Raw genomic sequence first — 26,825 nt, 5'->3', positions numbered from 1 at the left:
CGGCCATACTGATAGTTATAAATTAAGTGTCGTGGTTTCAAATCTGGGAAAGTATCATCAGAATTTATAAAGTTTAACTTAAATAGTCCATTCTGCTCACTTCAGACATCTGTTACTGGTTATTGTTTGAATGACCACCGTGTACATTATACAAAAAGGAATGTGTTTTTTTCTAAGATCTCTGCTAATGTGGTAGATAAAATCCCAGTGCTTGATAGCAGTGCCAAAGGGCAAAGAGGTGCTGAACAATTTTCCTCATCTTTACCATAACTTTCCTTCCTGGAAAAACAGTCTTTGACAGTGGGAAAATGAAGACAGAGATAAGGAGAGGTGGAAAGAAGCTTGGGAACTGAGAGTGATATAGACCAGAACTGTATTTCAGCAGGCAGAGGAAAAAGCCTTCTCTTACAGTGATGCACTAATATTATTTTTTTTGTTGCTGTGTTGTTGATTAGAAATTAGAGTTATATGTCCTTGATATGGTAATAAATTAAAAAGACTAGAAAGTTAAGGGACAGTTGTTTTTGTTGGCACATAATGTAACCAGAGTCTGTGTTTTGCAGCTCTGGCAAGTGATCATTGATTTGTTTAAAGAAAAACACACTGCTCTTATTATTGAAAAATACTAGATTGCTGTCAATTTTTAAGATTTTCTAAACATTGATAACATTTTTTGGAGGGGCAAAATAGTCACTGATGAAACGGATGTACCCTTTGTCGCATACTGAAGCAGCTGGCAGTGGTAGTTGTCTCGTTTTTACTGATTGTGGGTGTTAAATTGCAGTGCAGCTGTTAGCAGTGCTTGTTGCTTATCAGCTGTATTTCTCCCTTATGGAGCCAAGCAGGTAGGTGTGGGTTAAGGTCAGTGAGTTGCACTGAGAATATCAGTAAGTCAGAGTTATTTTTCAGTTTTAACAAGTTGCTGCATACATAAAACATTGCGATTGAATAAGATTTAATACAGATACGTAACATCTTCGTTACTATGTATTAGGTATTATACCTTATTTTATTGAACTACTTTCTTCTGTCAGTTTTCTCATAGTCCCCACCCATTTATGAGATGCATTAAGAGGGGAGGAATTGTGACCATAGCAGACATGAAGAAAGTCTTGAATGAAGAGTTTAGAAATATTGTGACGTGATAGATGACATACTGTGATTATTTATTTATTTTTTGTGATATGCCAATGGTCAGCGATAGGTTCTTTTGCTCCTTGTTCTGTTTTATGTGTGTCTATCTTTAGTTAGAAAACAATTCAAATAATAAATAGGGAAGTGTTTTACATGGGGATATTGTCTTAGTTACAGGAGTGTTTTGTACACTTTTTATATGCTAAAAATGTACATTTTGCTACATAGAGTCAACACTGTTTATTGGTTGAAATGATTTGAATATTTTCCACGGATTGCTGGTAATTAACACTGGAACTCAACATTTTAAAATATAATTGTGGGAATATTTCCCAAATATTCCCAATTAGTAACATAATCCATGGGTTTTGAAAGGGGGGAAAAATGTTTTGAAACAAAAAAAAATTCTAAAAATGCATTCCCAAATACCAGTTGATGTCCTAGGTACTGGCAGTGTTTTTAACACTGTTGGAGTTATATTCTTTTTCTTCCTTGAGGCAACATCTTTTTTCAGCTCAGTGAAACAGAAATTTTGAAATCAATCCTTCTACCCTTCTTTTTTCTCTTCACTGCTTTGAAAATAGACTTCTGAAATCCTGGGGGCCTGTTGTTTCTGTTATAATTCATAGTAGGTGAAAATGAGCAATACGTTACCCAGATTGTCTGCACATTACACTGAAATCAGCGTTTTCTCTTGGGTTTCCTTTACTTTATTGACTACATGTAAATAAAGTACCTATCAGTGTGCTTAGTGTGAAAAAAAAATTACAGAAACTGACAAAACTAGTTACAGATTGATCTATAATAAAGTTTCAGGTTTCTTTATTTCTATAGTCATTCAGTGTTTGCTTTCCTGTAAAAATCATTCACAGTGAGCTTAGATAATTGTTTCCCTCAGTGAAGAGTCTCAAGTAGATTAAGTAATTTTAACAAACCTTTTACATATAAGTGGTAATGCATGTTCAACCTCAGCCTGAGAAACTGAGTTGTAGGTAGATGAATATTTGTAGTAATCACTGTCACTGGTTTTTGTTTGCCTTTTATTTTTATTGTTACAAATAGTTGATGCACTTGTAGATGTACATAAATAGTGATTATTTTGTCTTTTTAATGCTGTATGCTCCTGCCTTCATTTAAGGTCAGTGATGTGTTACTGAGTGCCTCCTGGAGGCCTACAGGGAGAGCACAGGTGTACTTCTTCAGCTGCAATCTGATTTAAGTTAAGATATGGTCCTCTGCCACCTGCTTTTCAATTGCCCTGCTCTCCTCTCAGAGGTTACCACTTCTGTATGCTAGGATTGAGACATGAATAGACACTCCTATTTATTTATATCAAAGGATTCTGATTTAGTTTAGTAGATTGAATATGCCTTTTAAAATGAATGTATTAAAACTGGGGTAGTTAGGGATCAGTTATGCCTGCTCCATCCTGGGAGTGGTATAGAATCGCTCAGGGTGGAAAAGACCGCTGTTACCATTATGTCCAACAGTTGACCCATCCCAGCTCCCTCAGCCTGTCCTTGTAGAGAGGGTGCTCCAGCCCTCTGATCATCTTCGAGGCCCTCCTCTGGGCCTGCTCCAACAACTCCTTGTCCTTCTGCAGGGGGCGCTCAAACTGGACACAGTACTCCAGGTGGGGTCTCACAAGTGCCGAGTGGAAGAGCAGAATCACCTCCCTAAATCTGCTGGTCACGCTTTCCCACCAACTCCCTGGGGAGCTTATCCCAATGCCCAACTGCTCTTTCTGAGACAATTTTCGTAATATCCAACCTGAACTGCCCTGGAGACCTCAGGAAGAAATGAGATGTGGGCAGCAAGGGCAGGGACGCACAGCTGGGGTAATGGCTGCTCCAGCTGTAGCCTGAGCAGCCTTTCTGTGGCACCACATGCACGTGGAAACAGTGGGACACTTCGTTGCTTCTTCCCACTTGTTACAAGCTCTTCAGTGTTTTGCAGTGATCTTCTCCTTTTTTACTCTGTTTATGTTTTATTTATACACAAATTATATTCCACCGTGTATTGCTTTGTAGCTGGTAATTCATTGTGATTGTTTTCTGTTCTGTTTATATTTGGAGATTCCTTGTATTCTCTGTCCATTTCATTCTGCTTTTTCAGGGAGTAAAATTTGGAGCATTCCTTGTTTAATCTGTTGTACATTTATAGATAAAACATTGATGATATCATTGAGCTTTCTTCACTTTTATATTGACAAAATATGCTACCACTTAATTTAAGGATTTTGTCCAAAGGAACTATCTTTTATTATATGCCATCCTCACTTCTTATTTGTGTTATTTCTGAAAAAAATCATGCTTTTCTGACACTTTCCTGGCTTAGCTTTATTTGAAAGACAAGTAAGTTAAAAATGTGAAGTTAAAAAATACTTCTTTTGCACACTTGGAAAATGTAACATTTAAACCGCTTAAGCAGATTTAACAATATTAAGAAATCCTTTTCTTTTGGCTTGCTGCTCTGTTTTGCAAATAAAAATATTTCTGCTTTATGTATTTGTCTTAAAGCCTAAGCATGTGTAATCAATGTATCTTTAATCTGTTATTTTGGCGTCAAGAGTTAACATCTGCAAATATTTTATATTGAAACATGGGCTGCAGATGTTTGGTTTTCTGTTGCCTCCTGCTTCCCCCTTAAGTAGTTGCGTGCTGCGGTAGGTAACATCTTCATGAGAGGGAGGAAAGGAAGTAAATTTTAGTGCAGGTGAGACCTTGTCTCTTAGTATAAAGAGGAATCAGTAGCCGAGTAAAATAGTTGCAAAGTTAGGGAGCGTGGAATGATTTCCTGCTTGGGACCTGCCCTCGCCTCTCTATTCTGTTTTTGTGTGAGGGAAGTCGGCCCAACCCTGCAGCTGTGGTTCAGAGAACTTGAGAAATATCTTACTGGATGCATCATGTGCTTGGGAACTGCTTCTCTCTTTATCTTAATAATGTGCATGTTACCTTACCAAACAAATACTGGATTTTTTTTTTTCATCTACTCTTCATTTTACAATAATTTTGTAAATAGTGTTTTGCATGGTATTCAATGGCTGGATTTATTTTCTCTCACACCATTTACATCAAAAGTTATTCAGGGTGGTGCCTTTTTGCTTTAAGTTTTATTGCACTTGATTTTCTTGTCATGACTAGAACGTGCAGAAATAGTGTGGCATATTACTAAGCTCCTTAGCTGTTCTGCATGGTGTTGGTTTTTTTTCATTCACTTAACAACTACATCACTAACTTGCCAACATGTCATTGAAAATAGTTTCTTATGTCACAGTTTGGCTTGTTGATTAAAATATAGTGGGGAATGTGTATATGGAAAAGCTGTGAAAGTGGTTTAACACAAGGGTCTGATATGGGTGCTTAGGGTTTTTTGTGTATTGCTGGCTTAGAATACTTAGAAAATTATACAGTTTCTTTGCTGTTTGTGATCTCTTGCTTTTATAGGTTCATAGGTAGGTTCATAGGTTCATAAGGTTGGAAAGGACCTACAAGATCATCTAGTCCAACCATCCTCCTATCACTATCCCTACCCAACTACTAAATCAAATCCCTTAATCATTCCCCTTTTGTTGGAGTCTTTATCTTCAGTCAACCCTGCTGTTTCTTAGTAGGATTTTAATAAGAAAACCTTGTAATATATTATGGAATTCCAGTCATTCCAGTTATTTTAAACCTGTGATGGTCAGAAATAGTAAGTTTGAAACTGAATTTAGTTACTCTGGTGTAATGTGGTAGAAGTCAGTAGTGAGCTCAGTGCTTATCTGCAGTGCTGAAATCAGAGGGAGTACTGGTCCCTGTTATCAGTTCTCAGTGCTTAATATTGTTACTGTGGTGTCTGATCATCATAACAAAATGAATGAATGAATGAATATGTAGAGCTGTTTCTATAGGGTGCTTGCTAGTTTCTTTATCTTTTCACAAGTAAGGAGCTAAATTGCAGTGTTGACTTTCTAGAACCTCAATGGCTGTCCTGAATTTCAGTATTGTACTGTAGGGACGAGGTCATTCTTGTCATGCCAGTCTTATATTGTTGATACCTTAGGGAGAGAGTTAGGTAAAGTAGCTCTTATCTTTATCTACACCCATTTACCAAAGATCAAGTGATACACAGTAACATGGTATCCTGTGTCACTCGATTGACATATCCAATACCTAAGCAATGTCCTTACTATTGACAATTAAAAATAATTTAATGGAGGTAAATTCTCTCTCATACTCCTTCCCAGTAAACCTGATTGCTATAAACGCAGGTTGCTGCAGAGATTAATATTTCTTTGTGGCCTGCTTGATAACACTTTAAATATACCATAGTTTTTATAATATTTCACATCATAGGAGTGAAAGCAGCTTGTTGGAATCTCAGATTATCTTTCCATTATCTTGAACAAACACTGTGCTTCTGTTTCTCCTTTTTGGATCAGTTCTGACACAGGCAGGGACATGGTCTGTGTCCTTTCAAAACAATGTTGGGATTGCACTGTTACTTGGAGAGTTTGCCTGGAGGAAAAACTTGCTTTTTGCAATTGTTTGAGCTCCAGCTACATGACTCCATTCAATATGTAGTCTACAAAACCTCCTACGGAATTGGGACCGGACCAGCATAGTTTGACAGTGTAAATTAAGTGCAATTCTCTCATGCAATTTAGGCCTCTTTTTCAATGTTATACCTGATAGAGCAGTTCTCCAAGACCAGTTGAGGTGTTTAGATTAAGTAATGACTACTTACCCTGGCTGTGGATGAAGAACAGAAGGGCTCTGTTTGCACTGAAACGTTCTTGCTAATGTTACTAAAAGACATGTACGTGCTTTAGAATGGCAGATATTTAGGGTGCTCTTGAAGGAGTTGTCTTGATTGATTTAATCTACTGATTTGGGTGGGTCACTCATAATTATGTACTTTAATAACAGCATGTTAGTGGTTATTTTGAGAGTCTGTTATAATACACAACTCCATCAGATTTGAAACTACTTAGGTTTTTTTTTTAGTTTTTTTTTTTTATGTTTTCCTGAGGGTTGAATCATCAGCATGTCTTTCTTGTTGTCACTGTTTTATGATTTTTGTTATCTGTATTCCACATCAACATCATGTAATGCACTGGGAGTTCAAGTAATACTCCAGTTCCATGGACTGCTGATTTCTGGGTACCTGATTCTCAGAAGAGAAGAACAATTTCATACCCCAGAGGACTTTTTGTTTTCATTCAGAGGGAAAGATAAAACTGTTGCAAGTCAAGAGGTGTCCCTTTTTTCCCTTTCTGATCATCTTTGCAGTGTGTGCTCCCTAGCTGGCTTGCCTTCAGCATTAGAGGAAGGCCTTCAGTTTTTTGGACACACTTTCTCATTTTATTTGATTTATTGGCTTCGATTCCAATTGTATTGTATTATATTGTGTTATTTTGCATTACGATATCTTATTTAGTAAATTAGCTTTCCTCCTCAGATCATTGCTGCTGTTTTGTTTTCAGGCCCATTTCTCTACCACTTCCCCTTTTCCCCCTTCCCCTTTCCTGGAGTGCAGGTCTGTGGATGCCCCCACCCTGCTAGTCACAGAACGAGGCCAAACCAGCCTGTAAACCATTGACACTTGTTTTCCCCTTTTTTTATTTGTTTCTTATGTTTAATAGTATCTCTATCCACATCTCCTAAGAGTTTCACATCCTGCTTTGATGTGGCATTCTTGTGCGCTCAGATTGCTTTCCCCAAAAAGTTCTAAAGTCTTGTTCACTGCTTGCATCTCTCTGGTGGTATAGAATCATAGAATAAAGGCTGTAAAAGATGCAAACCCCCTGAATGTGGATTGAGTACTCCCATAGCTCACTGGCAGAGTTTAAAGTCTTTTCTTTCCACTAAAACACCAGAAAATTGAATGTTGAAGGGTAGATCTTGAAGCTAGATGTGCTAGCCCATTGCTGTTGATCTTATGCTCCCTTTTTACTGTTGTAGAGTGATCCTGCGGATTCTGAAAGCAGAGGATGGAAAAATCTAGGTGTTAGCTCTTCCCTATAATCCATTGTTAACACCACTAACTGTCAAAACTTTTAACTCTACTAAATAAAGTAGAGTTCTGTTTGAGATTTCCAGAGAGCAGTCTGGTTGTTTTCTGGGCGCTCATTAAACTGCAGTATATGGCCCAAATACTGTAAAATTTTCCAGAATCTAGCAGAGCTCAGGTCTCTGGGCACAAATTTCTAGTTACTCTTCCAATTGTGCAGATCTTCAATCTTTTTAATGATCTGTAGTTGCAAGCAGTACAAGCAGCTGTGGATCCACCAATAAATTAGGGAATGGCTCAGCTTTGAGGATGTTTTGGGTTACGACTCATCTCTTCAGAGACATAAAATCTGTCAAAACAAACAAAAGTCTACAAGCTTGGCAAGTTTTTCAGAACCAGCCAGTCAAAAATTTAGAGAAGATAAAAGATCAGAAGAGGATGATTTTTTTCTTTTTTTTTTTCCTGATTTTTTTCTTTTTTTTTTTCCTGATTTTTTCCTGATTTTTTTCCTGACTCTACCACTTCCTGAAGGGGGGTTGTGGTGAGGAGGGGGTAGGCCTCTTCTTCCTGATAAGTAATGACAGGACGAGAGGGAATGGCCACAAGTTGCGCCAGGGAAGATTTAGATTAGACCTCAGGAAGCATTTCTTTTCTGAAAGAGTGGTCAGGCACTGGAATGGCCTGCCTAGGGAGGTGGTTGAGGCACCATCCCTAGCGCTGTTCAAGAAGCGTTTAGATGAGGTGCTAAAGGACTTAATTTAGTAGTTGGGTAGAGATAGTGATAGGAGGATGGTTGGACTAGATGATCTTATAGGTCCTTTCCAACCTTATGAACTTATGAACTTATGAACTTATGAAATTCTCAAATCTTTACCATTCTGAAGAACAAATTGGATTGTTCACTCCTTGAATTCCTGCTTCTTGAGAACCTTCTCCCTGGTATGTTCTGTACTCTCAGAATCAGCCGATGGGCGATCCTTTTATACTCATCATTTCCTCTTGTCCGGTGACCTTGTAATTAATCTCATGATGGTAAAGCCAGACATTGGTAACCTGTTGTTTCTTAAATCCCCTGGAATTCAAAGTTGAAAAACCTCGTTGCTTTTAGCAGTAATTAGAAGGGTACTGTTGCAGTGGAAAAAAAAAAAAAAAAGCCCTCTATCATTAAAGTAATAAAAAAGAAAGGAACGTCCTTGCTCCAGATTTTTTTTTAATTATTATTTTTTATTTTTTATTTTTCCCTAGGAGAGAAACATCCCAAACCTCAAATTTTGGAGATTCTTGAGAAATATATTTCCAAAAGCAATATGCATATCAAAATGTAACTTTATTTCTAAAAAGATGAAAACAATTAGCAAGTCAGTTGTCATCAGATCTCCTTTGCTCCCATACAGCCACCTGCAGAAGTGATGGCATCTGCAGCTGTCCTGAGCCATGCAGCCTGAGTTAATTCAGTATTGACTACCAGAAAAGTTTGTCCTACAGTTTGGGAAACTGTATCTAACCTTGCATCATAGTAACACTAGCTTAGAGTGTAATAACATATGTAAACACCCCAGTGGTGTATGCTATCTAAATGATTTTTTTCTCTACTGCTAATACTGCTATTGCTCTAAAAGAGAAGAAGAATCAAAGTATTGAAAATAATTGGTGATAATGTGTAAACAAAAGGAAAACTTGTCATTTTCTTTGGAGTCAGAAAGATGAAGTAGGAAGATAAGCTTGCTTCAAAAAGCCTGGAAAAACTGAAGGGTAGCATTCATATATTGTTGAAAAGTAGTTGGCACAATGCATAGACCAATACAAAATATATTTGCACTTAACTGCTGTAGATTTTTAAACTGATATAATTGAACTTGGAACGTCTGTTGATTTCAGAATAACCTTGGAAAGAATGAAATATATTAGAATTATTTTCTGGTTATTAGAAGGTATTTCTCTCAAACTTCTTGCTGTTTATTCTCACAATATCTCTTAGCTGTGCTTTTGCCACATAGAAGCTGATGACACCTTCCAGCAATTACGGCTTTAGTAACTCTTTCCTGCGTTCTGACATCTCTGAGTGCTCATTAGAATCCAGTCATAAAAACAAACAGGCAAACAAAAAAACCCAAATGATTGACATAATCTGAAGTAAAATTATCACGGTGCAGTACCACAACTTTCTGGAAGGGCTGAAGGGAAGTTCAAAGGCTTAGAAACCTTAGAGTTCTTGTATGCTTAGCCTGGAAAACTTCAAGTAGTACTTGAAACTGCAGTAGAACTGAGGTGTGTACTTCAAAATTCCATAATTAAAATTTAATAATAAACAAAGCAAAGCTTATCAAGAAAGGTATTACTAATTGGTCTACAGTAAAAACAGCATAGCAAAGTCTCTAGGCTTTTGAGACTACAAAAAGTATCACACGTTTCCTTTTTAACGAGGCATCAGTACATCCTGACGCTACAGCTCACATCTGCACAATAATCGCAGAAAAGGGAAATGCTAATATGCATCTGGGGAGGCTAGCTCTGTTTCTGCCTTGATCAGTGATACAGCACATTTGGAATGATGTAACTGAATATAAAATCCCCGTACTTATCCCCAGCCTCCCAAATACAAGGACTGTTTTAAGGCTGTTTGAAGCAATCCAATTTCAACAAATGAGAGTGCCGTATAGGAGCTGCCTTATTGAAAGGATGAGCCTGGCAATATTTTTTCAGGTTTATCTAGTTGTGATCCATCTTATATTGGATTATCTTGGGCCAAGGTTTTAGCAGGTTATGAGAGGATTATTTTCTTTGATTGAGTTACCACTTTGCACTGGTATTCACTCAGTGTGCATGCTTGGTTATCTTTTCAATTTGCAGAATCTATGAAGTGTTTGATGTATTTTTACAAAGTTTGGTTCCAGAAAATATGTTCTGAATGAAATGGCATTACTGTATAACAATATACTGACAACACTGAGATAATTTAAAGCACTATGCTTAACAACACTGTGAATGTTATTTTAGAATTATGGAAGATACCAAATTGGTGCATCAGTATTTAATTGTTCAGTAAAATGTTCTTGTAGTGATTAATGACGTTTCCCATCAGATCAGGTGTTCAGGTCTTAGTTTTGACAATTGCATCTCAAATTCATTTCCAGTACAAATCTTGAGATAGGCTGAAAATAGAAACCAACCAAATAAACTAGTTGTAGTTTGCCTTTCAGTAACGAGTTGCTTCTTGCAACCCTAATGATTGAAAATGCTCCATTTCCTCCAGAATAAAATGTTCTAAAGTGTCTCTAGCTGAGTGGTGAGACTGTTGGGTATTTGGTGTTGATATAGTTCCGGATAAGACATCCACATGGAGAGTACTCCAAAATGCTGAGGGCTAGGAATCTTCCATTGGGAAAGCTCACCATATTACAAGGATTTACACACTATTCATCTGTATTTATCTTTGAAGTGTTACAAATGGTTAGTCGATTTTAGTAGCTTTTTAAAATAACTTGGAACTGTTTTAGCATCTTGTTTCAAAGATAGTTATTTTCTGTTGTTCTTGAGATTGATAAATGAGACAAATACTGTTATTCAAAAGAAAATAATTACAAATGTTATCTCATTAAAAGCCAGTCTATGTTTTGCACGCATCTGTATGTCTCTATATCTGTATATATCTCTATTTATTTACACAAATAAAGGTGCTGCAGTGAGTACCAAATCATGCAAGTTAACACCCAGCATTAGGTCATTGCAATTTTCTTAACATATCAAGTTCTTTTTTGTTGTTGTAAGCAAAATACTATGAATAATTTACTACCTTTCTGTTGCTATAATATGCAGTGTCTGTTATAGCTTTCATGTTCAGTAGTCAGCTCAAAAGTTTGCTGGAGCTGAATAATGATTCACCAGAGATTTTTGAGAGAGATTTTGCCGTCAATTTAAAGCTTGAAGAGGTTTGCTATTGCGGCCATCTGGTAATTCGTGGTCCTCTGGAGAAAAGAGAATCCTTTTGATAACACAGATCAAAGTGTTCTGTTCATTCAGTGAGTGATACCTATAAGTAACATAGAGCTAATTTCATGCTGCCTGCCTCGTTTGCTGAAGTCTTGAGTTCTGGTTACAATATGATATTGGTTATGCATTATATTTTAAAAGTAGTTAAATCATTATTTAAATACTTGGGTAATTAGACAAATTAACCCCAGAAATACCTAATTTACTAAATGTGCTCTCATGATTAGTAACATCAGTGTTTAAATCCTATTGCTCTTTGTATGTACTAGCCACGCAGGTAAGGAGACACTCAAAGACTCTTATTTTGCTGTACCACAAGCTTAAAATTTAGACTTTTGGACTGTAGGTGACGTACAACTGTAGACTAAAACTATCATAATGTTTCTAGAAATGTTTGCACTAGCACTGGGATTTCCAGTGTGGGGTATGCCGATGTTTGGCAGTGAGGGGCAAATACAGTGAGGAAATTAGAACAGGAAGTGTATGCTGCAGCATCCCCTTGAAAGGTAACAGATCTCAGTCTGGGTTGCACATACACCTTTGAGGCTTGTCTGGTGGCAGGATGTTCTTTCTATTCTGTCAGACATTCCAGATGTGCAGTTGCCATGACTGCACATGTCTAGTCTCACAGCATGAGTTTATTGCACCATGGATGTGATGCAAGAAATAAAAACAAAAAACAAACAAACAAAAAAACCAAACCAAAACAAACAAACAAACAAAAAAAACATGGGGAAGGTTTTACCTTACAAGTTGTTCCATTAAAGGATGTGTGAATGAGATTGGTGCTGCATCACAGCAGAAGAAAGGGAAAATTTGACGTTATGATACACTGCATTTATATACATGAAATGAAGCATTATTTTCTTTTTAGAGGTAGTATAGCTCGTATCAGAGCTAATTAGATGTGTATGCATCTCTTTGGGATGTAGTCTGTGTCATCCTAAAAATCTCATGTAGGAGTAATTAATAACTTAGTCTTATAATCACTTCATTATTCAAAGTATTGGCTAAATAACAGACACCAATGAATGTTAGGTAATCACACAAACTCTTCAAACTTTGCTATTCTTTTTTTTTTTTTTCTTTTGGGAGTTTGGTGAAGGAATAGCTTATTTTTCACATGGTAAACTTTGCCTGAACTCTGATTTTCAAGTGGTTCATAGATGGAAAAAAGTTCAGCATGCTTGGTGCTCGTTGTTGTTTAAGGGTTTTGGTTAGCTACCTGAGATACGTCTGCCACTCTAATTTCTCATTAAGTCCACTGGTGATTATCGATTTGTAATTCTACACTTTAGTCTGACACAAACTTCTGCATTGTGCTTGTTGCATCTCTGACTCAGATGCATATGTGCACTTCACTCTTCGGTGTCTGCTTGACAGCTACAATTGAATCTTTTTCTAAATTATTTTTCTTTCTTTTTTTTTCAGTGTGGGAACTTTGCTGTTTTGGTGGATGTTCATATTTTGCCTGAGGGCTCCAATAAAGACACCAGCTGGTTTTCAGATCAGGAGAAGGAGGTACAACAAATAACAATTTCACTTCAAAAGCATGTGGTCACAGGGAAATGTTGGATAGCCTTGAACTGTTCTGCATTTTTCAGTGTTATGATGAGAGCATTGCTGGTTATGCCTAACTGAATGGTTGCTGTGGGGCCCCTAAGTGAACTATACATGCTTTTTGGGTCACTAATGGCTGCTTTCTATTTCCCTTTTAGTTTTTAAGCTCTGCATGTGTATGCATGTGGTTTTGATTCTTCTGACTTTGGTTTTAAAAGCATCTCTCTGACAGTATCTTTATCTTTTGTAAACGGTCTTGAGTGATGGAAAACAGATTGTGACAGGTGTCATTTTTGTAGAGCTTGTTGGTGAAAAGCCCGATAATTGTTTTATCACATTTAGAGAAGTGTGAATGGTATTTTATTTAGAGTGTGAGTGCAAGAAAATATAGCGTATATGCATGATGTGCAAGGTAATGTATAACAGAACCACTGTATCTCATTAAAGGAGATTACTAGACTTTATTTTTAAATGTATCAGTTGAACATCCTGACAGCAGATGAAATCTTGGAAATTCAGAGCCCCACTGACCAGTGAAATTACAAACATAACTGTCATCAGATTCTGTGATTTCTATTAGAATCTCGTGAAGAGTTACTGCCTGGAGTTTTCCCTTGTTTCAGTCTGTGTGGGAACTTGAGAAGTTCCCTGTTGAAAATGAATGCAAGGCATGCTTGAGATGCCTGTGGACTTTCCCGCAAGTCTCTGTTACGGTAATTTTCAGCAGATAGCTTTCCTAATAATGGCATAATTAACTTGTCACTGCAGAGCATCCCCGTATGGCTCACAGCAACGTGTTTAAAGAAAATGGAAAAAAAACCCCAACAAATCATTGTCCAGAGGAATGAAGGCGGAATATTTGTCAGGTTCACCTGAATCGTGCTTTAAGAATCAGACAAAGAAGAAAATAGAGGAAATCTTTAGATTACTTTTTTCCTCAAGTAAATGAATACTCCTTACCACTTCTATTTATAATTGGCGCTATCTCGGTTATAACTTCTAAGTGTTTTCAAAATGTATTTTGTGTCGCTGCCAAAACAAAAGATGTGAATTTCAGGAAATTAGATCATGATTGTTTTAATAAAGAGGCATGACGGGGCGGCATTCGTTGTGCTGCTGTGACCGTGTATTTTGTGAGAAGTACAAAGGTTGCATGTTTTCAACAGCCAAGAAGTGATTCCAATGCCCTTACAGTTTGCTTCCTGAACACCTTACACAGAGACTTTGTTATACTGGGGGGAAAAGGTTATTATGCCTACGTGTTGTTTTTTTTTTTTTATGAGACCTTTTAAATTTTTACTGTTACAAGTCTTTTTACCATAACACTGGTGCTGCCTTGTTTGTTTGTTTGTCTGTCTGAGGAACTGTGGGGAAAAGCAGATGCCTTTCAGGTGCCCTATAACACGAGCATGGTTTCTGCTGATCCTCCCTTCCTCTGTAGAAGTCCATGGCTGCTGTCTGTGGGCTGCAGAGCCCTGCAGAGGGATAACGTGGCAGCGGATGCGGTGCCGCTGCAGAGAAGGGATGGGTGTGCTCTGCTGGCAGTGCGACTCAGGGTGGAAGGATGAGTGCAAGATGCATGAGGCAGGCAGGGAGCTGCCTACATGCCCATCAGTGTGGGGATGGTGTTAGAGAAGCCCATGCATGTTGTCAGGCTGGGTGCTTCAGTGAGCACAGTCTGCGTGCTGTGGTGTAGGAGTCATGTGGGACTGACATATGCAAATCAATAATTCGATGCTTTTCAGGAACTTTTCTCTCTTTCTGTCCTACCCTTCCAGGTTTTCCTTGCACTTTGTGTCCTCTTTCTTTTCCCCTGGACTAAGAAACTCTAAAGTTTTAGCCTTATATTTGAAGAAAGAACTTTTTCTTTTTTAGATGAATTTCTCCTCATGTCCTTGCTATAATCTCCCACTTTGCGTAAAGAAAGGTGTTAGTTACGAGTTATGTTTAGCGGAGAACTAGAAGGAAGAGAAGATCATCCTGAAAATTACTCATTTACACTTAAATATAGACCTGTATAGTTCTTGTGGAGAACCACTAAAGTAAAATTTACCTATGCATAACAAGAGAATTAAATATTTTCAATGTAAATCAAGGAAAAGTGTGATGGTCTTTTTGTTGTGGAAGAAACCAAATGCATACTCCTTCCTCAGCTTTCTAGACTTTTCATTCTAACCTGAGTGCATAGTCCTGATGAAGGAATGTGTAATGAGATCGCTTTAATGAGTTAAACAGAGGAATAGGCAGATACTATATTTTACAGCTATACTCTTCAAGCAGAAAGGAAAGTATATTTCTAGCTGTAAGGAGAAAATACAATTTGTGGTTGACCTATATATGTGTGTTGCTCTTACTTAGAGCAATATGTTAAAAATGTTCCTCTGCATACTTGGTAGATAAATCCAAAGTAAGTTTCAAGCCAGGATATTTTATTTTAGGTGATACTAATATAATTTTGTCTGACGTCCAAACACTATAAAAAAGGTGAGATGATATCTTTGTATGCTGCAAAGTGTCATTTCTAAGAGCACAATGTTAGACATAATGGAAAAAAATTTTGAAGGAAAGGGCTCAAACATGTACATGTCTTAATCAGAAAACTTATTCTAGTATTTGAATGAAAAATACTTTGCTTCTGTATCAAGGTGTTTCTTTTTCTGTGGTTATTCTGCATAATGGTCTTCTTTCAGAGTTGTCTGTATGTTGTTGTGTTTTGAATGAAGTGTGAAAGTATGAATGGATAAATTTACGAGGAGAAAAATCAAAACGAAGTGGACAATTGAAGCTGACAGTTTCTGGGAGTTTTTTTTACTAATATTGTGTTCAAATTTCTGGTATTGTGATACTTTACAATGTGTATTTTTCCATATTTTGCATGAAAATAATTTTCTTTTAAACACAGTGATATTTAATGTCATAATGTATTTCTATTACTAAAAACTTCTGTGATTTTCTATAAATAAGTTGCACTATGTGTTGTGTCCTATTTGAATCGTAATATTTTTGTTCTCTTATTCTACAAAATTTGTAGATAAAAATATAAAAATGTGTGGAAAAAAAGTTTAGAAAAACTGTAAGAATTTCTCTTTTTTGTTCTAATGCATTTATTAAGTATCTTCCTTCTCACTTCTATATAACATCACAGTACTGGATTGCAGATAGTAATTTTTCTTTTTATGTTGGAGTGATTTTGTGCCTTCTGTTGTGCATGCAGTGCAAGGGAGCTTTGCTCTGAAGAGAAAAATGTTTAATTTTTCAGGAGGTCTGCATGTACCTAGAAGAGGTGGTTGTTGCACGGATCAAACACTACTTGGAAGCACGTAAACAGCGTGGTCAATGGAAGTCAATAGACCATGCATCATCAGCTCCTCTGTTTATTACAGGTAAAATCAGTTATTCAATTTATAACACAATAAAATAAGGTAAAGTATGGTGGAAACTGCAGTTCTTTATTTTTTCATGAGAAATTTCCCTGCTCAAAATCTAGAAGAGCCAAAATGTCTGGGGTTTTAGGGTTTTAAATTACTTTGGCTATGTTATTGAAAAAACAGGAATGGGTTTTAATCTTTTGTACATTGTTGAAAAATTAACATCTCACTTGTTCTGTTAATCTGAGAGACTATAATTAAGCAGAATGAAAGAATATTTGGTCCTCTAAAAATGATGAAAATTTGTCTTTTTAGTGAAGACAGATTTCTACTCGTATGTTTTTTATTCTAGAAATATTTTTTTCCTTCCTCTTGCCATCTATTCATTCTTATAAAGCTGCTATGATGTGATAAGTGGCATTTGTTGTTTCACCTGTGTTACTACGGATATGGTAATGAAGTCAATGACCTTGGAAGGCTTTGATGGGCTAATTACTGTGCAGAAAAGAATAGTTATTAGAGCATTTACCCAACCGGAAAAATTGTGTTGGATTTTCATTCGTGTGAGGGTGGTGAAGTTAGTAGGTGCAATTCCAGTATATTTTAAAAAAAGAAAAATGATTACTATAGCTTTTCTTCAGATGTTCTGACCTAGTGGCTTGACACTTTCTGCTTAATGTTATTTCATGAGCTGCTCTAGTTATGTGGGTTTTAAGAAGTTAATAGGCTTATTTGTTTGTCTTATGCTTCAAAATCAAGCTCCTTTTAAATATTTCTCAGGAAACAAATGATTTTAGTTTATTACCAGCCTGGAGCATGTTCTAAACTTGTTACTACACTTATCTAGTTCTGAGTGAACAAATAGAATTTTCTTATGCTGAAAGCAAAGGCCCACTGCAAAGGGTGAGATGGGAAATGCTGAGATTTGTTGAGATTTTTCTGTATTTATTTTTATTGAGAGGAATTTTTCACTGATTATTTACTTAAATTTCTTGCCTCAGTAGAAGTGTGTTTTCAAAACCAATGATTTTGTAAGACGAAACTACCAGACAAGCTGATTGTTGTTTGCATATGCAGACTGATGCAGTAGTTTGAGGGAGCTCTTGAGATTTAAAGGTCCTGTATTTTCTTTCGTATCACAAGCTTTTCAGTCAGAACACTTTTACACTGTTCAACACTTGTGAACTGATCTGCTTGACTCTTCGCCTTATTTCATGAAAATGAAGAACCTAAGGTCATCAGGAATATCTGTAGTGGTTCTGAAGAGTATTTACTCTGGATGAGACAGAATTTCTGTTTCATGAGTTTTCTGCATTTAATCTCAGCATCAATAATTAACACTAGAAGAAGAAAGAATGAGAAAGTCTGTGATAAGGAGCATTCACGTTGAACTTAATTTCCAAATCTTTCTTCTTCCCTCAGCCCACTTTGCTCAGGGCTGTAATTTGTAAGAAAGGAGTGCTTTGTTCAAGAATCAAGTTTATTCAAGTTACGTTCAAGTCTATTCTTACCTGAGAAGGAAGTAGTGGATATAGGAGGTGGGTGTTCACCAGAGCAACTGGGACCTACCTGTGAGTGACTGACCCTTTTAGGTAAACCATATGGCTAATAGTCTGTATCTTGTGTTTTACTGTCCTCTCTTTGGTCACAGTTTTGAAGGAGTGTTGGTGGAGTACAAAGATATGTAATATTCTCAAACAGATGAAGTGCAAGATAGCTGGCCAGTATTTTGAATAGTAGAGAAATGTGCAAGCTTGATTTGTGGCTAACTACATTGGCATTCTATAGCATTTGCTGGTAAAATATTTAAGCTTGCAGTAACTGTTGCATTTGGAGGTTATTGGAAGTTTTTGAGTTCTTCAAACTGGATGTGGTTTCTTTTTCTCAAAGTTATGCAAGTCTGTGTCTGGAGTTTCGCTGCTGTAAAATCACCACTATTGCAAGTCAGAGTGTACCTATAAATAAAAATGTTTATTAATTTGTTATTTACTATTGGAGCTGAGCACTCCACCCTTATTTGGACTTGCATCTTTTAGGGTTCATTTTTGTTAGTTTGTTCTCCACATTACAGAATTCCAAAGTTATTAGAATCAGTATTATTAGTTCAGTCTAGTATGCTTTTCAATTACCTTTAATATCAAAGTTGCTGTATTGGAGTTTTCCTCAGAAATAGAAACCAAGCTACTTTGTTTAGCAGATCCAGTTCTGCTTTCTAGATCTATAGAGCAGACTGGCTACCATTACTTTTTGAAGGGAATTTCTTCAGCTATCACAATTTCTTTTAAATATTGACATTCTATTGTGTTTAATGTTAGTATTAGTTACTGCCACCTTTCAGTTTTGTGGCACAGAATGTAAGTATCCATTTGTGTAACTTTACATTTCTTTTTCAAGTTACACCCACACAGCAGTGTGTGGTGGGTCGCATACCAACTCATTAGGAAATCTGTGGGTGTTACGCATAGGAGAAAAAAGAGAGAAAGAATGGAAAAATGAGAGAAAGTAGCCAAGACAAGCAAGTTCTTCCTATTCTTCCTTCTGTCTGAACAATTTCCCCACCCCTCCCAAATGGCCAGTAAGAATAATATGCCAAAGTAAGCCTTAATTTAGTCTTTGGACATAGGCTTTGGTATAAACTCTCCATTTCCTGTGTTTAATTAACATCCAAAAGTGTTTAATTTTGCTTTGTTTCATCTTTTTTAAAGAAAATTAAAATGAGGTAGAAGTAAAAAGATTTGATTTTATCTGTGTCCAGTCTGCATGGCCAAAACCATGTAGAAATGGCATTAACAATATATGGTTTGCTTTCACTATTTGAATTTCAGTGAATTTAAGCCAACCAATAATAATAACTATAATAATAACAATAAACATGTGTTAGCGAATTTAACTCATTCAAAAAAAAAACAAAACAAAAAAACCCAAACCAACTGTACATACCTGTTTCACTTTACATAAGTTTTAAAGTTAGAACTATTCTTTGTGTAAATATATATATGTGTTTATGCCATACATTTCCAGTCTGTACCACTTGTGCTACTCAGTAACACATAGCTGTTTTTAGCGATAGTGTTGAGCATCTTTACTGTTAGTGTCATAATAGTCACTGAAATACAGGAAATCTGTAGGCCTAAATGGGCTAAAAGCAAAGCCTGGCTTTTCACGTTCTCAGAAAGTGTTTTTGATGAAAAGTAGCAGGCATTAAGTAACTAGAGGCTATAAGGAGGATCATGTAGAGATGCTAAATACAAGAGCATGACAAAGTGAGGGCTATGGAAAATTAGGGAGGAAGACAAAGTTCACGTGGGCATAGAGGAAAGAAAAAGGAGGATGTGTAAGGAAAATATGCCCACCTTACAAATGGAGGGAAAGAAGAAAGAAAGAAGGTATCTTGTAAACAGGCCTCTTCCTTCTTCCCTCTCCTGAATGTGGAGAAAGTTCAATATATTTATCCTACAAATCATTTTCAGATCTTTTTTTCATTCCTTTCCTAGCATCCTTGTTGTTTTTCTTGGCTTGATAGTGGGACATTTTTGCTCTGATTTCGGATCTTTGTATTGTACTGTTTCCTACAGTGGAAATAATTAGAAAATATGCAGTCACATGGCACAGATAGCTTACAACTTGATTTTATCTGCGTTCTCTGGAATGGAGTATTTTAAAAAATATTTTTAACCTTAATTTCTAAGAAAAACTGAGCTAATTATGGTCATATTTTCTGTCTCTTTCTGTTTGCCTGTCCTTTTCCCGCCGACTGCTTTTTTTAAATTGATTGAACTTTATGACAGGTAGAAATCTCAGGTGATATATTTGTCAGCAGGTAACTTTAAAGAAGCTCACTGAAATGAGAAAAAGGAAGAAGTACAAGTCTTATGATGAGTAGTTCGTCCCCTTAAAGATCCAGTGTCAAAGTTCACATCTTATTACTTGTAAACTAAAAAATAAAATAAAATAAAACAAAAATGGGATTCTATTTCATAATAAAATACATTTCCTTTGTTCTGTTTCTCATGGAACTTTTTTTTTTTTTTGCTCCTATAAACATACAAAAAATATCCAATAAAACAAGTTAATCATGATTTCAAACTATCCTGGCCTTGCCTCACTCTTTCTATAGTAATTGAAATGTGTGTGCATAGAGTAAGTTCCCTGTTAAAATTCTGTGACAGCAAAACTTGTTTAAAATATTCCCACCCTTCTAGCTTTATACTCTCATTTCTCTGCAGTGAAATAGCATTTAGTTTGTTTCTAACAAGAATTATTTCATCATTCTTCCTTAATAGCAACTCGACAAAAACTTAAGGGGCACAACTGAAAGGTAAGCAAGCTATAGCCGAAAAGCTGCAACAAGGGACAGGGGAAGACAGAAGTCTTCTGAATTAACTTTGACATTTACAGTTGCACGTTTTGATTTCTCTCTCACCAAATAATTACATTACAACTTCTTTAGAATGGACTAATTTATGATTGTTACCCAGTCTGGCAGTTCTTTGTGAACTTTAAGCTTAAATTCATAGCTCCCTGAAGAATGCAGCAATTTTTGCAATAGCTTGTGTAAAATGTTTTACTTAATATTTTGTACTTAATGTTTTGTGTATTTGCTTTAGACCACTTTTTCATCCAACTTAAGGGGCAGTAGTGGCATCATTTTTTTTCATTGGACTCTTTTTTGTTTGTATGTTTTCTTTTAGAAGATTAGATTATATATCTGAAGTTGTTGTCACAGAGAAGAGAATATTTGGCAATACTTACGCCCTCCTAGGGTGTTTTCCTTAGTGATTTTCCTCTTACTTTAGATCATAATGCAAAATAATGGAGTAGAGCTACAAAAAGGGTATTAATGTTCATTCAGGATGAAGAAATGCAGTACAGGGATGTGTAAAAGACTGGGAACAGCTCTGCAGCATCCAATTAGGACTGCATAGTAATCTTGCTGTTAGTAATTTAGTTTATGCAAAGGCACACATTTATGCAAACTAAAAATGTATTTTTTGTTGTTTTCATTGTATAGTTATGCAAAGAATAAGTAGTCATTAATTCTGTACTTACAGAGTGGAATTGTGTCTCCTTTTTCAATGTATCGATGCTGGCTAGAAGCTAATAGTCAATTTACCCATCCAGAACATGCAGCATATAATTAATTATATCTAACTTTGCAAATCTAGTGGTTTAAACTCTGTTCATAAGTTATAGAAATAGGTGGGTCCTTGTCACTTCATCTGGCACATTTTATAATACAACTTCAGATGATGTGAATCCAGAAGAGCTTGTTTGTCTACATCAGTTAAAACTGGAGTTCAGAATACTAGTTTATAGATGTTGCAAATTAAGCAAGATTAACTTTGCTTTTATTTTCTGCTTTACTTGATTGATGTTCACTGGAGAATGTAAAAATGAATCTCATTTTGACTGGGCCACTACATTGTTCCTTTCTGTAGGATAAGTTAGCACCTACCATTATTAGAATCTGCATGGAGGGATTTTGAAAGTAGTTCCCTGTGTGCATGCTGTTTCTTATGTCTCTGACAGATTCTTTTTTGTACATCTGTTCCTCTTGAAAGCACTTGCGTGCGTTGTTTAGTTTTTAAAGCTTCCACCTTCGCCTGGAAGAAGGAATCTAGAGGATAGGATATCAGTGTTATCTTCTCTAGACCTGTTTGAACACGAGGGACAGTAGGTATAGATTTTAAAGTGCTTGCTGTTCCAAGTGGAATTTTCTGAGGAATAAATATGACTTTCTTCTTCTGTCCACAATGAATATGGTTTTCTGCTAGGAGCGTTTCATAGATTCCATGGTCTGCGTTCAGTGGATGCTCAAATTCCTTTTGTTAGAATGTCTAAAATATTGCAGAAGAGATGGTTAGTATGAGAGAGCTGATTTTCCTTAGCTGTCTGATTTTTGCAAATAAATGTGTGGGATTGCTAGGAAACTGTGCTGCTTGGAATATTGCACAGAGCAAGTGTCATCATCTTCTAGTGAGAGCAGTTTGGCAATGATAAATTCATTCTCCTGAAGTAAAGTGTGTGGAAACTTCTAATTCTGGTCAAGTATTCGTATTTCATGAAATTTTAATGTAGGATGAATATGCCTTAGGATTTCTTTTTTTTTTTTCCTAGCTTGTGTACTTAAGAGTGCATTTATCATTTGTTTGCACGCATACTGGGCCGGCATATTGGGTATCTTTACATTCCAGTTATGGCTCTTTTCTGTGTGCAGCTGTGGTGTCCATGTGCTTAGGATGTCTATTTAAAACAAACAACAACAAAAAAGCCTACAAAACTTCTGAAGTTCTCTGTGCTAGTGGGTGGTGGACTCCCTTGAGGTCATGAAAAATCGTAAGTGGTCTCATTGAGCAATGGAAGCAGTCACTAAGTTTGGCAGGGCTGTTTTAGCAGGCGTACGTTTGCAACATCGGGATCTTCATCTGCATCTTGGGTTTGGGAGTTTCTTCTATTAAGAATAAAAGGAATGCAGCTGTGAAAATACAGATAATGAAGGTGGATGTAAAGGGAACCATTTTTAAGGGGAGAAGAAAGACTTTAAAAATTAATTAAGTTTGATAGCTTCCTCTGTCTTTTTAATTAGTTCACAGTAAAGTAAATGAGGTAGGAAAAAATAAGGATTTGATTTTTTTTTTATATTGACATGATATGAGGTTCCTTTAATTAAAAAAAAAATGAACAGGAGGTGCTCTAAGTGTTTCTAAAGAGAGCAATGCTATTTTTGTTACGATGTAATCAAGGTAGAACAAGGATTTGAAATAAAGCCTGAAAGAAATATGATTTCCTTAGAAATATTTAGAAGAATTTACTTAATTGCAACCAGAAGTTTGACCTGGAAGTGTAACGTTTTGACCTTTTAGCTGCCTGGTTTCCTAAATGTGTTGTTTTGCTCCCTCTAAACTGTGAGAAAATCTGTTTTACGTATCTTTAACCCTTTCATTCTCTAAAAATGTTAGTATATGCCCCCAAACTATAACCAGCAGTCTAACAAAAACAGAAACTTAAATTTCATTATCATGTGAAAAAGAGAGAAAATACTGCTTCATAAATTGCAAATATTTTTGTGGGTTTATTTATATTTGGAAATTTTTAAAAAGCTTTACAGAAATTATGCAGGTAGAGATGGAAGGCCAGTTCATGGGGAAAAAAAAAAGTAATCATACTTTCCTTACATAAGTAATTCAGGGAAAATAATTGTGTGTATTTGAGTGATAGCCCATCGTCAAAACTGCACCTGCTGAACTTTTCAGAGCCTTAATTTGTTAACAATGTATGGAACTAAATTAAAATTTAGTAATACAGCAAATAATAAAGACTTTCTCTTGAGAATGGGGAAAAAAAAGGTTGAATGCAATATTGAATATGCATTGTAGATATGGTGACAGGATTTGATGAATTCAGTCAGCCTCAGACAGATGAGATAATCTTTTGCAGAGCAATGTTATTGAAGCAGAAACATTCTACCTTTAGATAGTCAGTATACATGTGTAGCAAACAAAAGTGATGTAGATGACAAAGCTCACTTTAGATAAAAAAACAAAGTTCTGTTTGCAGACCATGGTTTGTTTGCTTGCTTGTTTAAAGATATTTAGATTTCTTCAGTTTGTGTACATTTGTATCATGGGATATAGGCAATGCTTGTCTGTTCTTTTCTCTTGCATTTTCATCACACCTGATAGGCTCACAGTTTCCATCCTTTTTGATTTTGCTGTTGAATATTGAAAAGGGGGATGTGTTATGTACCATTTTTCACTTAGTATCTGGTAAAATGATGCCAGAGCCCACAGGATATTGAACTGCGTAATTCAGATGTTCCCTTACAATACTGTACTCTTAATAGAGCAGCTTGCTGCATACCCTTCTGAGATCAGGTGCCAGGTCTTTGCACTGTGGCCAGTACCTGCTTCACTGCTTGAGCCGAGTGGCACTGATCAGATGATCGCAGTCTTTGGTTGTTCATAGGACTTTTATATCAGAGCTTAAGAGAGGAAAAGGGTGGATGCTTGTTTTGAAGTAGAGTACTTCAGTGGACGACTTAATAATGGCCCATCTGCTAGATAGTGTTTTTGAAGAGAAAATACAGAAGGCTTCATTGTGGAGGCCTTCCACCTATTCACTGTGCTTCAGAATTTCCCTCTGTTCTGAGCTGTTTGAAGCCTGAGAAGAGTTTGTTGTACGAAAAGAACCTGTGAACCCCCAGTGACAGTGTTGTGAAATGCATACTGGTTCAAGTCCACAGGCATCTCTTGAACTTGCTTGCTTTTGAAGTGTCCCCTGGATGATAAGGTGGAAGAAAAGAGGGATCACAGTTATCAACATATACCTCTTGGTTTCATGTTTGTTGCTGCTGTATATCAAGATCACCTTTGGAGAAAGTACTTTTTCACATTGTCATGCTGTCTTTTTAAAGTTCTGCAGAAGGTATCTCTTACTGGCTTTTCTTTCCCCCTCATGCCTACACCTTGTGTCTCCAGAGGCAAACTATCTGGACTTTTTCACCAAACCCATAGGTTCTGTAGTTGTGTGATACAATATACATCTCTCCACATGTTCAAAACTTCTTCCTGACATTTTTAGTGACCCTTGCCTAAGGACCTTGTTATTAGTAGGAAGATGAAAGCCTATTCAGCTATGGGACCTATGGGGTCAAAACCCTTCCCGCTCGGGGAATATGATTTTCCTGAAGTTACTTCCTATTACCAGAAGGAAAAAAAATAGAGCCTTCAAACATGTAGAGGATTTGATTGCCTTTATTTGAGAATCTTTTTGCGCTGTAGTTTGCACCTACAATCATGTTGTACTGAGGAACAAGGGGAACCGGTCGTGTTTGTTAAATTCTGAAAGTTTCATTTTCACATTCTGGTTGAGCTTTTATTCTAGACTTGACTCTGATTTGTAGAGATTCTTGACATTCAGAATACAAAATCCTCCCTTTGAAGAATTTAATGGCATCAGAAATTTTTTTGTGAAGTTCACGGATGTCTTCAAGGAATGAAACAGAAGCAGCTAAGCTGAAAAGATGTATACTTTAAAACTAAAATGTGCTTTAAAGACCACTCTGTGCATTCCCTCATGCCCTGGAAGTTGTACTTGTGACCATCACAATGCCTGTTTCATTTTACCTAGAATCTGCCTTCTACAGCCTTACTGTAATCACTGCTAGGAATTCAGTGATGAAAGTGCATGACGTTGTGTGATTTGGATACAGCCATAGCCATGTCTGTCTAAATTTGTACGGATGCTCATCATGATTCTGAATGTACAGTGTATGTGTGCATGCCACATCAGGCAGTTTCTACCTGAGCTGCTGCTTTGTGGTGATCTAGCTACTTTGAAGAGACTTGAGATTCACCTCTGCTGCTGAATTTGTCACAGTGTTTACCGCAGGGTTTGTTTTTCAGCTGTCGATGCCTTTTGGCAGGTATTGACAGATGCCTTCCTCCTCCTAAGTTGTCAGGCTTGTTCCAGTGGTTAAATAGCTCTTAGCACGAGGCTTGATCAGGACTACAGTTTATGCATTAGAAACAACAAGGATTCATAAGTAGCTTTCAGTTTGTGTGTTGGAGTCTGTTACAATAAATAATATGGTCATAAGGACTGACCAAAAGGTGAAATCAAGTCTTGTTTCCTGTTAGAAAACAGTGTTCTATAGGAATGGTACACTGATCTTCAAATATTTGACTTTATCTGCTTGGATACATTAGCAGCTGATGCTAGCTATTATTTCTTATAGGTGAGAAGGCTTTTCTCTAGGACTGGTTCAGTCTGTCTCTTCATCTCCAGGTTTAATGATGGGATGGCAGCCTTCTCCTTCAGAGCTGCTGTGTACTGAGGATTGCCACCAGGTGCATTTCTCACCTTGAGTCCACGTGCTCTGGTGTACACACTTTTCTTCTCAGTTCTTTTCTCCAGGATGCCTGTGATGATCAGGCCAAGAAATGCCTTATGGTGTATCCAATTTGCTCATTATAGCTTTGATGGGAGAATAAATCCCATACCTCCTGGTTAGCAAAGACCCTGCAGCCCTGCTCTTGCTTTTAGATTTCATCATGTGGCTCAGTGTGACTTTGCTGCTAATGGCTCACATGCTGAAAGTTTTAGATGATGCTCAACTGACTATACTGTGACAGCAGAAAGGATTCTGGTAGGCATACCTTTTCCTGTCTTAATCTGATTAATTTGAAGCTTGCTTAATTTCTTTACTCCAGCTAGAGATCCTGTTCTCTGAGAAGAGCCGAATCTTTGTCCTAAATGCTTTATGAGCCAGATCTCTTAATGGTGTTATCAAGTGGCCTGTGCTGAGAAGATTTGGCAAATAGAAAAGTACTGCTAATACTGATAAAATTGTGAAAGGGAAGAGTAAGGGGAAAAAGCAGCAACCAGTTTTTGCCTGTACTTGGTTTAAACTGGCTCTAAGGCACCCTGGAAAATGCAGAAGAAAAGTACATCACTGGATTTATTTGTGGATATAAGAGTTCTCAAGAACAAACGTTGCATATTTGTAAATGAGGGAGCCATTGGTAGAAGTGTTAAGAGGGAGCCTTTTGGTTTTGTGCATGGAAAATAGCACCTGCAGTGCTGTGTTGAATGCCTTCAGCTTACATCTGACTCTTTCTGACATGTGCATGCATGCACACACACACAAATATACATATAAATGTAGTCAGGACAGCACCCAGGCTTTTCTCTTACACCACACTTAACTGTACATAAATGTAGTGGCAAAAATGCTTTTTTCTTAAGTATTAAAAAACAGCAATAAAAATTAAGGTGGTC

General features: G+C 36.7%; 1 protein-coding gene across 1 annotated transcript in view; it reads left to right on the top strand.

Moving 5' to 3' along the window:
* Positions 1–26,825, top strand: part of SLX4IP (SLX4 interacting protein) — a 72,309-nt gene that overhangs the window by 22,532 nt on the left and 22,952 nt on the right. Inside the window, exons 4-5 of the mRNA XM_065733183.1 lie at positions 12,550–12,639; positions 15,938–16,061. Coding sequence (XP_065589255.1) covers positions 12,550–12,639; positions 15,938–16,061 — 214 coding nt within the window. The remainder of the gene's footprint in view (positions 1–12,549; positions 12,640–15,937; positions 16,062–26,825) is intronic.

This window comes from Cyrtonyx montezumae, unplaced genomic scaffold, assembly GCF_038088225.1.
Source record: "Cyrtonyx montezumae isolate F1298 unplaced genomic scaffold, pur_monq_1.0 scaffold_0, whole genome shotgun sequence".
NCBI lineage: Eukaryota > Metazoa > Chordata > Aves > Galliformes > Odontophoridae > Cyrtonyx > Cyrtonyx montezumae.
Note: the sequence above shows the minus strand (reverse complement) of the source record. Positions and strands in the feature narration are given on the sequence as shown.